Source organism: Oncorhynchus gorbuscha, linkage group LG08 (genome assembly GCF_021184085.1).
Source record: "Oncorhynchus gorbuscha isolate QuinsamMale2020 ecotype Even-year linkage group LG08, OgorEven_v1.0, whole genome shotgun sequence".
Lineage (NCBI taxonomy): Eukaryota > Metazoa > Chordata > Actinopteri > Salmoniformes > Salmonidae > Oncorhynchus > Oncorhynchus gorbuscha.
The window spans coordinates 49,929,971-49,946,033 of record NC_060180.1 but is presented as its reverse complement, the minus strand read 5'-3'; the positions used below and the strand labels follow the sequence as shown (position 1 = coordinate 49,946,033).

The 16,063-nt window shown below is 42.4% G+C and overlaps 1 protein-coding gene across 1 annotated transcript; it reads right to left on the bottom strand.

Annotated features, from left to right (window-relative positions):
* Positions 1-5,749: 5,749 nt before the first annotated feature.
* LOC124041772 (NAD-dependent protein deacylase sirtuin-5, mitochondrial-like) lies at positions 5,750-14,040 on the bottom strand. Its single transcript, XM_046359769.1, has 9 exons — positions 13,885-14,040; positions 13,097-13,209; positions 11,349-11,482; positions 8,734-8,959; positions 8,278-8,365; positions 8,111-8,164; positions 7,579-7,702; positions 7,246-7,361; positions 5,750-6,820 (listed from the first exon to the last, which is right to left on the bottom strand). The coding sequence occupies exons 2-9, from the start codon at positions 13,194-13,196 to the stop codon at positions 6,748-6,750; spliced, it is 915 nt and encodes a 304-aa protein (XP_046215725.1). The 5' UTR covers positions 13,197-13,209; positions 13,885-14,040; the 3' UTR covers positions 5,750-6,747.
* Between the last annotated feature and the right edge of the window lie 2,023 nt (positions 14,041-16,063).

Here is a 16,063-nt window from a genome sequence, read left to right as displayed (position 1 = left end):
GACCAAAGGGTAGTTGTAGATACAATACATGACCAAATGTATGTGGACACCTGCTCGTCGAACATCTCATTTCAAAATCATGGGCATTAATATGGAGTTGGTCCCTACTTTACTGCTATAACAGCCTCCAGTCTTCTGGGAAGGCTTTCCAGTAGATGTTGGAACATTTCTGCAGGGATTTGATTTCATTCGCACCAATACACTTTGACTTGATTTAACTGCTTGGTTGTCTGACTGATCTATCTCCTGGGTTGTACACAGACTTGGTTACTGCATACTACATAACACAGCTCACTCCTCCTTCTGGATGACCATCAGATCATTGCATAAAGCATCTCAGAGTAGGAGTGCTGATCTAGCATCAGCTCTTCCCTGTCCAATAGGGGCACACCTACACTAAAAATCTGATCTCGCATCAGTTCTTCCCTGTCCAAATATGCACGCCTACACTAAAAAGCTTTATGAATACTGGCCCAGGAGTAGTAGTACCACTGCTAGCTGTAATACCCATAAAGCGACTTACCATACAGGGAGTGCATACATTTTTAGTAAGTGTGCCAGCTTGTTTATTTATTTGATCTATTAATTTATTTAGGTTTCCATGAAGGAAATCAATGTGTAAACAGTGAGTGAGTCACTAAAGAGCTTAGGGGTGCATTCACTCTGACTATCGACTATAATTTCAGAGCACCTGCAACACCCGTTGAATATGACCGATGTCAGGAAACGTTGGGAAAAAAACGTAATTCAATTGTTGCCAGCAGCACAGCTACAGTCACCAGCTCACTAGATAACATGAAAACAGTCTAACCAGCTCTGCTAGGGCGAGTAAAATGATCAGAGTGAGGTTTTCGCTCGTGTCTGGAAGTAGCTAGCATGCTAGCCAACTTTACTGGTTAGCTTGACTGCTGTTTTGAGGTCAGAATGCTCAGATCAACCCTACTCCTTGGCCAACGCTCTGAGGACAATCTGACAAGGCTCTGAATTTACGAACGCCCAAAGCACACTCTGGCACTCCAGAGTGAATTTACTAGATGGGATAAAAATAGCAGCAGTTTTTCTTCCCAAGGTCAATTCTGTTCCTCTTATTAACAAACCACAGATTAGATATTTTCTTGAGGATTTCAGTCCAAAAACCCAATCTGGAGTATCAACCAGAAAACTGGGATTATTAAACTGGGTTTATTTTACATCAGTGTGTGCATTCCAGACCCCAAAGCTAGAGGATAACATATACACTTCTTTACCTGCGAGGACTGGTACGAGGACTTTTAAAACAGGTTCACGTTTAAACAGGTTAACGCTCACAAGACCTCCGGCCAGATGGAATACCAGGGTGTGTTCTCAAAGAGTGTTCTCTTCATTCAAAGACTCAATCATGGACACTCTTACTGACAGTTGTGGCTGGTTTGCGTGATGCATTGTTGTCTCTACCTTCTTGCCCTTTGTGCGGTTGTCTGTGGCCAATAATGTTTGTACATGTTTTTGTTATATTGCTACCATGCTGTGTTTTAGGTCTCATTTTAAGTAGTGTTGTGTTGTCACTCTTGTCGTGATTCTCGTTGTGTCCTATATTTATTTTTAATCCCAGCCCCGCAGGAGGCCTTTTGGTAGGCTGTCGTTGTAAATAAGAATGTGTTCTTAACTGACTTGCCTAGTTAAATAAAGGTTACATTTAAAAATTAAAAATAAATCAATTGTATTCGGCACAAGTGACAACATTTTTTATTTGTAAACTTCTCAAGCGCAACGAAGTGCTAATGATCAAAACCCATTAGACTGAAAAGGCTCCAAGACACACATTTCTGTGTGTGGGTGTGTGTACTCTAGTTTAGGTTGGATCAATAGCCAGGAGCCCTATTCCCCCTGTGGAATCCTTTTAATTCTGCTGATACGGCAAGTCATCTGGGAGAGGCCAGCCACCGTGTGTGTGTGTGTGTGTGTGTGTGTGCCCATGTGCCCTGTCTCTTCCCTCCAGGGCTTTTCTCCAGAGACTCACGTGCCCTGTGCTGAATTACAATACCGAGTGCAGGGCTGGGGCTTACCCTTAACATGGGAGGCCACACACCCATGCACACACAAGCAAACAGACACACACACGGAGAGAGAGACACAGAAACAGGAAGAGCGAAAGAAACAGAGGGAGAGGACAAAATGAAGAGGGAAAAACTATAAATTGGTATCTGACGTCAAAAGAGGAGGTAACACCTATGAGTCAGATAGGGTTTATTTATATATATAGATATATATATTGGGGACCTTGACGAGTGAAGATTGTGCAGGAAGTTATGAGATGAACAAGTGGTTGTGGGTCAACACTCAAAGAGGAGCTGTCAGAGTTGGCATACACATAGGAAGTCCAGAAGAACAAAAACAAGAGCACAGATTATGTGGAAAATAAGAAGTTAAATGTATAAACATAATGGAACTAATTAACATGCCATTTCCTGCACTCAATAAAACCTGGTAGCACTGAATAAATTCCCAAATATAATTCCAATGTACAGAATAGAATATAATAGAGCCTGTTCAAGTCCTATACAATCCATGTATTATATCAATAAATATACAATGGTTCCTTTCATGTGTGTGTCCTGTGCTCTGATCTTATTCTGTGTGTTCAGACCCTGCTCTGAGGCAGGCCAGGGCCTGTGGCAATGATCAATAATCAGGTGACAGTGGCCACCTGCCTTGATCCTAATTAGCTTAGCTTTAGATGAGATTAGCCTGCACCTGAACCCTATTCTCAGTCTTAAAAACAACTCCCTCCCAGCCTCACTACCCAGAACCCCTAGCATCAGCACTATACAGGGAAAAACATCTGGGCCGGCAGGGACAAAACACCTCACTTTATGCACCAGATCTCTCGTCACAGTAACATTAAAAAACAGTCATGTCTTGTAGGTGATTCAAATCATATCTATTTTTACTAAGCTACTATGCTCTTTGAATGGGTCATAATCATGGGATATTTTTGCTGACGTGGATAGCTCTGACAGTCCTGTCAGTCTGCATAAAGAGAAACATGAATGTTCCCCCCTCCTTAACAATCCCTGGCAAAGACATACACTCACACACAACTGACCCCAAATGCCACCTTCAACCATTTCAAAACTCAAACACTCCAAATAGATGTCACCAAGTCACTTCACCAGATTCAACATGCTCAGTTTCTCACCTTTTATTTTCGATCTCTCTCTCTCTCACACACACACACACACACTCTCTTCAGCCGGTGTCCTAGTCAATCTACTTTATCATTCAAAGAGACACAGGGATATTTGCAGAAGTGATACCAATGATGGTGGCTCTATTAACCTGCAGGCTGCTGGGTCAGACAGGGACCTTTACACATCTACCATCTCATATCCCACTCTCCTGCATTCTTGTATGACCTCCAGGCACTGCCAATATCACCACTCACACTCCAGCAGGCCTGCTCAATTGAGGCTTCAAACAACTATATCATGCTATCAATGCAAGAAGAATCTGATCCTTTTGTCTATTTCATTAGTTAATTTTATGTGAAAAACAGATTTCACCTCACTCCTGACATTAGACACAGCGTTAGAAGGTAGAAGATAAGAAGAGTAGGAGAAAGGTTATGATGATGATCATCAATGATAATGAACATTTACAGTCGGGGATTGTGGGTAAAGAAATGAAGCAGAGAAGCAATGAAGAAGAGGGAATTATTCCTTAATGAATGGGAAATGGGATGGGGTATTTTTGGACCATCTGATTCTAAACAGGGTTCTGATGTATGTGTTTATTGTGTGTTTGGTTCCCTCGGTTGCATGTGTGTGTGTGCCAGACACTAATTTGATGAGAGCGCTGGGTGCATGGTGGGCATGATATGAGCTGGCCCTGCATGACTCCTCGCTCACTCGCACGCACACACACAGGTCTGTTCGAGGTTACAGCCTGCCTGTTCAGATTAACATGTAGGGACCACAGACCAGTAGGCCTACAGCTGCATTATGATTGATTATGTTAATTTCACGGGGGTAATGCTAAATAATCAACATTTCTGTAAATCTGACAGATTTAGCCATTTCCAAATCTGACAAATTAACTAGAAAAGCCATACGCAGACAGAGTAATAACCTCCCAATCCTCACTGACATCCTAATACGCACCGTATGTGAGTGTGTTTTAGAATAATTTGCGTGGAACTTCAGCTCTTACAGTGATTCATAATAACCGCTCCTCTCGCTCTCTCTCGTTAACACTGGAGGACCCTGAACATGAGACTCATGTCATTAAGTCTGGACATTCACACTGGGGAACATAGACAAACACTGGGACACACAAACTGAAACACACAGGTGCAACCATGCACACACAGTGCTCAGGTAACCTCCCTGTCAGTCTCTCCTTCCCCCTCGATTTCTCGTCAACCAGGCCTATAAAGAACAGATTCAGACCTTTAAACAGATGGTGACTCAGCTGGATGGGAACTTCTCCCACGCAATTTGCACTAACCTCAGCCATCAACAACAAAATCAACAGTAAGGAGCCAGGCAGACCCACCCCTGATGAGTAAACTTGCCTGTATTGTTTTGGGATGTTTACCGTGGTCCCCCCCCCCCCCCCCCATCTTTGTGGATGTTTTCCATAAGACGTTCTAAGTGTGGTCCTTCCCTTTGTATGACCTTTCACCTTTGACCTTGTGCGTTGTAAGAGAGGTCTGTCCTGCTTGGACCTTAGCAGGCAAATCCTCTCCCATAGCCATGCCGCCACCTCATGCTCTCTCTGGTTTCTCACTCATTCAATATATCAATACAAATGGAGGATCATTTCAGAATACATAGAGGACCAGATAAATAACTAAAATACGCTTAGAGATGGTCATTCAAGGACCAGGATTATGCGGTCAAAATGGCAAGTAGTTCACACGTACATTAGCTTTTTATTTTTACAACATTACAATGGTCCAAATGAGCTCTCTGGTTTTGCTATCTACCGAAATAATGCTAACGTTCACTTCACATTGAGCAGAGCAAAACATTGTCCCAGAAGAATACAAATCTATATTTCCTCTTACCCATGCATTCTAATTGAGAGATAGCCAGGAGAGTCTGCAGTCAGTTGTACTCGGTCTGTTCAGAGGGGTTTTATTGAATCTACAGTCTACATACTGGCATCTACTGTTAGCTTTGGGAATACAAACTCCCCCAATCACATATAAGCCTATTTTGAAGACTGCCAGTAATGACACCATTGTGTGAGAGAAAAAAGGACAAAAGTAATGCAAATGAATTCATGGTGTTGACAGTAGTATATTTTGAAGCGTTGCATGAGATCTCATTACGTTGCATAAAAGCAAAAACACCTAAAGTAGCTAGCAGTAGTTGTAAAAAAAAAAAAAAAGTACAAATACAGTCATGATATCGAAGTACACACTTGGTTCCGTATAGAACATTTTCCAAAAACAGAGTAGTTGTGCGTGATTAGGCAAAACAATAGATTTCAATGAGTAATACAAATGATAATGTTAAAAGGGACACTTCGGGATTTTGGTAATGATCAACTTCCCCGGAGTCAGATGAACTCGCGGATGAAAATGTCATGTCTCTGCAATACAGTCTGAAGGAAGTTACTAACTAGTGTTAGCGCAATTGCTAACTAGCATTAGCACAATGCTTGGAAGTCTATGGTATCTACTAGCATGCTAGCAGTTACCATAGATTTCCAGTCATGGTGCTAGCGCAAGTTAGCAATTGCGCTAACAATAGTTAGTAACTTCCTTCAGACTGTATTGCAGAGACATGACATTTTCATCCGCGAGTTCATTTGACTCCGGGGAAGTTGATAAAGGGCTTCATCCTGAAATATCCCTTGAACACATTCTCATGCCATGTAACCACAGTATGACTATTGATAGATATTGATATGGTAAATACTGTACAGGGACGGGAATACAATAGTCCAGGTTCAGCAATAGCCAGTTCAATGAACTGACTCTCTCTCCGTGACGTTGCTATGTACTTGAGGTTCAAAGCATGTATTTGGTCATGGTTCTGGAAACAGTTGGCCAGGCACATGGATTAGGTATTGTACTGGGTTGGAGTTAATACAGTATATCCTCCATAGAGTGAGAAAAAGGTTCAGCTATATGATTATATTACTATACGCTATAAAGAATAATATCATCTGATCTCACAAGCTACATCAGCATGTTATATAATGTGTGTGTGTGTCATGTACAGCATGTGCACTGACCTCAATAATGTCACAAAAACAGAGCAACCAGCAAAGCCTGTACATCTGAAATATACTGAATTAGCAGTGAGAGAGAGAGAAATGTATGCTCACATGACTAAGTCGCTTTGGATAAAAGCATCTGCTAAATGTGTTATTATTATTATTATTATTATTATACTGTATATGAAGAAATGACACGCTCAAAACTCCGGAGAAGAAAACATTTGCCCGTCCTATATCAAGAAATACTTCTCCTTATTTCAGCTGAATATATACTTTTCTGCCTTTCAAGAAGAGACAACGACAAATAACATCTCAGTTCCAGTTTAGTTAACCGAATAAGTATCAAGTATCCAGTAAGACTATTCAGTCCTCTGCTGCAGAGAGCAGCTTTCCCTCCACCAAGAATTCCTGTTTCAAAGTGTCTTAAGGCACGGTTTTCGGATAAGGGAATAATCACCATGGAATCAAACGGCCGTGGAGTGGATATGGGAGGAGCCCCAGAGGTTCGGACACCATCAGACACCACCCCTTGACCCCTCAGACGACTTCAGACTCGTGACGTGCCAACGCCAGGGGTAGCGTGGCCCCACACGGGCCCTGGAAATGGTACCTGTACAGCAGAAGCACGGCACACCACACACACACACGACAAAGCAAGGATAAAAGGATAAATCTGAGAAATGCTCACCAGTGTCCCTAAGGAAGTGTTTGGTTCTTAATTTCCCTGACAAACATCTGATCAATCAGATCTAAGACCAAAGAGCTGATAACGCTGACTGATTTCAAACCTGACAAACTGTGTGATGCAGTAGAATCATGAATAAAACACAGGCTTCGTTTTGACGAAGAATCCCTATTTGATTAAATATATCCCGTTTTACTTAAAAGAAAAAAAAAAATATATATATATATATATTTGACTTCACAAAATGTATTTGTATTTTGCACATCAAGAAAAGAAATTGAAAATCCCCAAAGAAACTTGTATTACGACAAAAACACATCATTTTCTAATAGCGGTGGGCTGTGGCTTACGTGAAGCGCGTGGTCTCAGAGGTGGTTTCAATGTTGAACTCTGCTACTGGCACGCCCCTGGACGCCACCTGGGGGGCAAACATGGCTGCCGGGTACACTATGGAGGAGGTGCCAACCTACGGGCAGATAGAGAGCATAGGCACCAGCAAAGCCATTTCAGAGAAATGTGTGTATATTATACATTGGTCTGAACATCAGTTTCAGGTGTGTGGTGCTTTACATCAGGCTCTGTCTCAGCGTATGACAAAATCTTACTACATACTAAAGTGTGTATATAAAGACTGAGATACATAGCAGCAACAGGATTCTCCAGCGACTACGAGGCCAACTCACCACCAGACACAGATCACAGGTGTCCAGCACAGTCTCCACCTTGGTCAAGACGTGCGAGTCCAGAGTTTCCCCGAACCAGGTCACATTGGGCCTGAGCAGACCATGGCAGTCACTCTTCTCACACCTGCACATAAAACCACCAACGGATGACATCACCCACAAGGGATGACATCACACAGAACAGGTGTATGGTTACTTAGGATTGAGAAGAGGTCAAGTTAAAAGCAAATAACACTACCGCCACCATGTGGAAAAGATTTTATCACTGTGGCTTGGATTTTCTATGGTAGACTTGTGTAAAAAAAAATATATATACATGCATGCATGCATGCATGCATGCATGCATGCATGCATGCATACATACATACATACATACATACATACATACATACATACATACATACATACATACATACATACATACATACATACATACATACATACATACATACATACATACATACATACATACATACATACATACATACATACATGTCAACAAATAGACGGAACCATACTAATCATCCCCTACCTTGGCAGCTCCTCTGGGGGAATCTTGGCATCACTGGTATCTGGGTCAGGAGAACTGTGGAACAATCGAATACAACCATTTTTCTAAAAGTCAAGTCACACATCCAATGTAGAAGATTCACCTGAGCAGGTGGTTGTATTGTACTGAGGAGCTGTAGTGCTGCTTACCCTTTCCCCTCTAGGGCAGCGCATATTGGGCTGCCTTGGTTCACAGCCACATGTCCACAGCTCACACAGCGCGTCTCGAACAGACTTCCTGATGATTCACCGGGGAGAAAAACAGAACTGAGCACCGTCCAGACACTTTGGAGAAGTCTCTCAAAAACATGCTGATAATGACAACATTTGTCCAAGTAGGATTTACCTTCAGAGACACTAAAGTCAATCTTATTCTTATCTTACGTTCAACTTTTGACAACAAGCTTTGGAAACCACCACTAGAGCAAGGGCTAATTATTTGAGTACATCTTCTGAGCTTACTTATTAACAATGGAGCCTCTCTTGAAACAGTGGCTTCTTTCTAAAATCATATTTGCCTGCCTTGTCTGAACCAATCCCTGCTGCCCAGCCCATTCCATCCCTCTAAAAGACCCGCTTAGCCCTGTCCCAGCCCAGCCCACTCACCGTGGATCTTGAGGACATGTCTGGATCCGGCCTGGCGGTGCAGATCATCTATGACCTGGGTGATGACTACCACAGAGCGGCCCTGCTTCCTCAGTCGGGCCTCACACTCTGCAATGGCCAGGTGGGCCGCATTGGGCCCCTTACTCAGCATCACTTCTCGTCGGTAGTGGTAGAACTCCCACACCAGGGAAGGGTTCCGAAAGAAGGCCTCAGGGGTGGCTATGTCCTGTGGACAGAGATGGACAGGGACATGGGTGGGGAGGGTGAGGGAACACAGTTCACAGGAGGTAGAGTCTAAGGGTGTCAGGGTGGAGATGGATGGGATAGTCTACATTGTTAAGGGCAGACTGGATGAGAGTAAGTGACTAGGTAAATAGCAGGTGGGAGGACTGGGTCATAGTTAGAGCAGAGAATGGCAAGGCACGCTGAGTTGTAGATATAGAGATCCCAGGGAAAAACAAAATAAACATGACATTTTCACATATTTAAGAGTGTGAACAAGCTCCCATAAATAAACACTTGGGGGCACAGGATGGAACAAACACAAGTTAAAGGTTTGTTTTGATTATCTCTCTCAAAGTGAATCTCTGATGAGACTGTCCCACTTAGATTAACTGATACTGGCTCCAGCTCCTCAGCTCTCCCTGGGAACCGCACACAGTAACCGTGGTTACGCCTACCCCCCCCCCATTGTTGTTGTCAAGACAAATCCATTGATACGGGAGTACACTCCCCTCCGTATGTATTTGGACAGTGAAGCTAACATTTTAAACGTGGCTCTACACTCCAGCATTTTGGATTTGAGATCAAACGTTTCATATAAGGCGACAGTGCAGAATGTCACAATGACTACATAAAGCTTGTGACCACAAACTTGTTGGATGAATTTACAGCTTTGGTTCTGTTTCGGATAATGTTTTGCCCAATAGAAAGTGAATGTGAATAATGTATCGTGTCATTTTGGAGTCACTTTTTGTAAGTAATAATGATAATAATTTGGTGGGTTCTTATATTTGTCCTATTTCACACATGTACAAGCGTTTATACAACGGGTAGTTTGGAATTCCCGTAGAGTCCATCTTGCCCATGATATACTGGACATTATACAACAGGTGGGTCTAATCCTGGATGCTGATTGGTTAAAGCCACATTCCAGACGTTGTCTTTTCCACAAGTTACCACTGGCTAAAGAAATGACGTTGAAATGCCTATTTACTCTGTTCCATCTGACTGCGCAATCCACAGTTTCACCAGCCCAGCCAGGCAATTATAAACTTGATCTCTCTCCACTATAAAAAGCATCTAGACATTATCTCCCATTTATTTTAGACTAACATTTATTTTTCAACAGCGGAGATTCGTAGAAACCTTGCGGTCTTTCTCTTTGACATTTGCAACATTGAATTTCAATATTGAAACAAATCTCCAGCTGTCCCATAGTAATGAAGGTGTCGGGAGTCAGGACAATACAGACAGGCAGCTTTTCTCAGCCACTCAAAATCATGAATCAGCTGGCATCATTTTTATGGATATATACAAAGAAATGTCAATAGAAAAGGTCAAAGGTCAAATGAAATGCAGCTTTTTTTTTGCCATAGCAACCTACAAAGTTCTGGAACTATCAATCAACACTTGGGTAGTTTTGCTTTACATGTCAGTCAATACGAATTGAACTAATGACCAGGGTACGCCTAAAATTGCAATTGACAACCAGTGTTAGTGAATGTAGCACCACGTTTTGCTGAAAAATGTATGGTTTGGGAAATAATCTTGCTTTTTAATGCTGGTAACCCATTGCATAAAAGCAATAATACTCTTGAACCCATGTGTCATGGTAACATTTTTAAATGCATGTATGAATTAGAAATGTGTTTTTAGGATATACCAACTCACCAAGACCCTCTAGGAGAGTGGGGTCACTGCCACAATCATGAATTGTGAATGATGATGAGTGAGACGGACAAAGATCATACCTCCCCCAAAAAAGCTAACTTCCCCTCGTGAAAGGTAAGCATGTTTTGTTGTAGCCTTTGTAACTTTCTCACTCATCACTATTAATTCATGATTTTTCTAATTTGGTCAGAAACATTTTATTTACTCACTTGGAAAGAATTACTCTAGTCATCATTCCCCATTCAGTTCCGATTGGGCAAAACATAATCCAAAACACAACCAAACAAACTGCAAATGCATCCAATGTATTTGTAGAGTAACAAGCTTGATGTAGTCATTGGTCCCATATTCCTAGCACACAAACACTAAATGTTTGACTACTTTAATACCCTATAAGTGAATTTGTCTAAATACTTAAGACTTCTTCAAATGGATTGGATTAGATACAATCTAATCAAATGGATTAGATACATAAAGTGCTTTCATTTCTGAAGGGTAAAACTGATATGAAAAAAGGTAACATTCTGTACTGACGGCTCATATGAAACATCTCAAATCCAAATAGCTGGAGTATAGAGCCAAATGTCAAATTCGAGCTTCACTGTCCAAATGCATACGGAGGGGAGTGTTTATGGCATGATGTAAACGTCTGCATGTACATGAGCATGTTACAGATTGTGAAATGAATTCCTGTAGGTCTATGCATGTCTGTTTTACATTACCTGAGATTGCCATTTCCTCCAGTAGCCCGCAGCACCCCTAAAGGTAGGCACTCCACTCTCTGCACTCACACCCGCCCCAGTAATGATGGCTATGTGCCTGGCTTTAGAGAAGACCTTCCGGAATTCAGACATATCTACAGAAGATAAACATTTATACATTAATAAGAGCCATTAGAGCAGGGATGGGAAACATTGATGGGGGGAAGGGGGGGGCACAAAAACCTGAACTCATCATGAGGGGCCGCAGTTGCTCGGGGGTCTGCGTACCCACACATGCAGTCAGAGTCAGACCTAGCCTTTTGGGGGCCCCAAGTAAAATTGTTGGGAGGCCCGCCCAACTTGCGAACAAAACATTTTCTCAGCCCCCCTCTTGACATCGGTGAGACATGTTTGGGGTTTTAGAGTTAATTTCATGCAATTCTATTCATTTTCCCATGGGGTGGAGAGAAAAGTTTACAGTTTTGAATATAATAGCCGAGTGAGCGTGACTAACAAAATCAATTGGGGCCCCCTGGTCGGTAATTCGACCACGATTACAACAAGTTTAGGTGGATCACCACCTCAAGCTGAACTTCGGCAAGACGGAGCTGCTCTTCCTCCCGGGGAAGGACTGCCCGTTCCATGATCTCGCCATCACGGTTGACAACTCCATTGTGTCCTCCTCCCAGAGCGCTAAGAACCTTGGCGTGATCCTGGACAACACCCTGTCATTCTCAACTAACATCGAGGCGGTGGCCCGTTCCTGTAGGTTCATGCTCTACAACATCCGCAGAGTACGACCCTGCCTCACACAGGAAGCGGCGCAGGTCCTAATCCAGGCACTTGTCATCTCCCGTCTGGATTACTGCAACTCGCTGTTGGCTGGGCTCCCTGCCTGTGCCATTAAACCCCTACAACTCATCCAGAACGCCGCAGCCCGTCTAGTGTTCAACCTTCCCAAGTTCTCTCACGTCACCCCGCTCCTCCGCTCTCTCCACTGGCTTCCAGTTGAAGCTCGCATCCGCTACAAGACCATGGTGCTTGCCTACGGAGCTGTGAGGGGAACGGCACCTCAGTACCTCCAGGCTCTGATCAGGCCCTACACCCAAATAAGGGCACTGCGTTCATCCACCTCTGGCCTGCTCGCCTCCCTACCATTGAGGAAGTACAGTTCCCGCTCAGCCCAGTCAAAACTGTTCGCTGCTCTGGCTCCCCAATGGTGGAACAAACTCCCTCACGACGCCAGGACAGCGGAGTCAATCACCACCTTCCGGAGACACCTGAAACCCCACCTCTAAGGAATACTTAGGATAGGATAAAGTAATCCTTCTCACCCCCCCCCCCCTTAAAATATTTAGATGCACTATTGTAAAGTGGCTGTTCCACTGGATGTCATAAGGTGAATGCACCAATTTGTAAGTCGCTCTGGATAAGAGCGTCTGCTAAATGCCTTAAATGTAAAAATGTAAATGTAAAGTTTAGATAGCTGGCTAGAATAATTTATCAATCTAAAGATGTTTAGCTGACATGGGGTAATGGAGTAACTGACATAACAATAGAAAAACTGCTGATGCCCATCCTAATTTGTTATTATTATTATTATTAATTTTTTTTTTTTTTTTGGGGGGGGGGTTGATCCGATGATTTACCCTTCCCTGCATTAGACTGTTCACTCAGCAGTAGCCTAGGCCTATTACAATGTACACTAGAATGTAAAGCCAATGTATGGAGACTTATGAATTCAGCTCATGCATGTGGTAGGACTTTACCTGAACTGGCAGACCTGGTCATCTCTACCAAAGGCCGACGTGTCACTGGAGAAGACACGCGAGGACCAAGTCCAATTGAAACTAGATTTCGAAGAATCATTGTCACTACAGCTCTGTAAGAAAAGACAGAAAGTTAGGATAATTATTTTCTGACTACATTGGAATAGTTTGTCCTAGTTAAATATTGGTGACACAGATGGACAAACTATATCATTACACATTTGCATTCATACACTTTTAATGCCACGGTCATTTATACATGTATCCTCATCGTGTCATTTACTTGTTTGAATGTGGGAATGAGAATTGTCACCAGCGCCTGATCAATGTCAACTGGCTGCGATATACATATTTACTTGTTACATTTTACATCGCGTTGTGCATGACAGCCTTGAATTTTAACACGTTTTGCGTGGGCATAGGATTACGCATTCTAAAGGGTATTTAGGCAAAAACGTGTCCAAACCAGCAGTCTACACAAGTAGTGTTAAAAGTTTTGATTGTCAGTGAGGAAACTCAAATCAGCTGTGGCTCGTAAATCAAATCGTGTTTTATAAAAACTAACAGAATATTAAAGGAATAAATATCATTTCCTCAACGACACTATAGCCTACATTTCTAAAACTTTGAAAACAGGGGTTTAAAGAAGAGCCATCTTGAATACTGAAAGTAGCTAAATACCAAAAGTAAAAATGTTACATGCAGGCAAATAAGGTGTACAACGATCACTACATGGAATTGCCTTTTTCAGAATAACTCGAGTTCACGCATAACACGTCCATACATACCCAGCAGCGTTACCAGATGGCGAGGCAGAGTTTGTTTACTTTTCTTAATGTAATTAATTTGAAAAACCGTAAAGACTCCCTTGCTGTCGCAAAGCATTGAAGATTCCGCTCCAAAATCCACTGTGGAGGGGAAAGTTGTAGGCTAGTAAAGTTACTAGTGCCCTCTGGTGGTGTACGTTTAAAAAAAATATCCCCTGACCTCATACAAGATTTCCACTTGCTGATCAACATCCATACAGGAGCTTATATTGATCATTTAACTCCATAAATCCGCATTGGATAGGCTATTTTGAAAATGTAGGCCATTTACTTGATTATTCATAATTGTTTCCCTTTATTCCATTCTCATTCCCCTCTGTCTGCTGTTGGGTTTAATGAGCTTTGTAGTGGAGACTCCACCTCGTTTCAAAAGTCACATCTCCCTCTCCGGTCTCTACCCGTTCAGTTTTTTCCTCCCCATCAGTACCTCCTCTTGAGCGGTGGTGGCTCTCTGTCTGTCCCAACCCCCCAGTCGTCACTGGACGCTGCTCAAATTGATGGCGGCTTCTCCAGAGGACCATATAGACCGCCGGCCGATCAGGAGAGTCCGGTCCAAGAGCGATACCCCGTACCTCGCCGAAGCCAGAGTTTCCTTCAACCTGCGCACAGGTAGGTTGCTTCTCACGTTTGGCCATTGATTTTCAGTGTTTGATGCATTGTAGCGTATAAAGCACTGCACCTAACCTTACTAGCCTATTGTAAACTAACGGTTTTGTAAACACATAATTATATTTTATCGTATTTGTTTTTACTGAGACCGTGCTTGATCTGCGCTATTGCCAGTGGGCTCTAGTGCATGTAGCCTATGATATGGAAGTTTGGTTTTGCCTCATTTGCAATTTTGGTAGCATTTTGGACAAGTTTATCATATCAATCGAATTGTCTGATTGCTAAATTGATCATTTGCGATTAGGCTTTGTAAGAAGAAGAACAATACTCATGATCATTATTCAACGTGTGAGATTTTATTTCGTAAGAGAACGGAATTAGGCATGAATTAAATTCAGTTACATAATAGAGAAGCATTCGAATGGCAATCTGAGCCCCAACGTCATCGTAGTCACCAGCAAGGTGTCCAGGATTAGGCTACACCGGATAGATCCCCTGACAGCGAACAGATTGGTGTTGACTGTTAAAGCACCCGTGTACAGTGCATTGGGAATGTATTCAGACCTCTTCCCTTTTTCCACATTTTGTTACGTTAAAGCCTTATTCTAAAACGGATTAAATGTGTTTTTTCCCCCTCATCCATCTACAAACAATACCCCATAATGACAAAGCGAACACAGGTTTAAAAAAAATGTTTTCTAATTTATTACAAATAAATCAACAGAAATAGTTGATTTACATAAGTATTCAGACCCTTTGATAAGAGACTCCAAATTGAGCTCAGGTGCATCATTTTTCCGTTGAGCATCCTTGAGATGTTTCTACAACTTGATTGGAGTACAGCTGTGGTAAATTCAATTGATTGGACATGATTTGGAAAGGCAAACCTGTCTATATAAGGGCCCACAGTTGACAGTGAATGTCAGAGCAAAAACCAAGCCATGAGGTCAAAGGAATTTGGGGAAGGGTACCAAAACATTTCTGCAGCATTGAACATCCCCAAGAACACAGTGGCCTCCATCATTCTTAAATGGAAGAAGTTTTGAACCACCAAGACTCTTCCTAGAGCTGGCCACCCTGCCAAACTGAGCAATTGGGGGAGTAGGGCCTTGGTCAGTGAAGCTTCCCAATCAACCTGACAGAGCTTGAGAGGATCTGCAGAGAAGAATGGGAGAAACTCCCCAAATACAGGTGTGCCAAGCCTGTCGCGTCATACCCAAGAAGACTCAAGGCTGGAATTGCTGCCAAAGGTGGTTCAACAAAGTACTGAGTAAAGGGTCTGAATACTTTGTCATTGTGGGGTATGTAGATTGATAAGAGAAAAAATTATTTAATACATTTTAGAAATGGGCTGTAAAGTAACAAAATGTAGAAAAAGTCAAGGGGTTTGAATACTTTCCAAATGCACTGTATGTTAGATACATCCAAGTTATTACGTACAGTGTAAGAATATATTAGTGTATTGGATGTTGATTCGATTTTGGTTATGACTTGTGGAAAACGTGCACAAATTTCTCCCCTCGAGCACCTA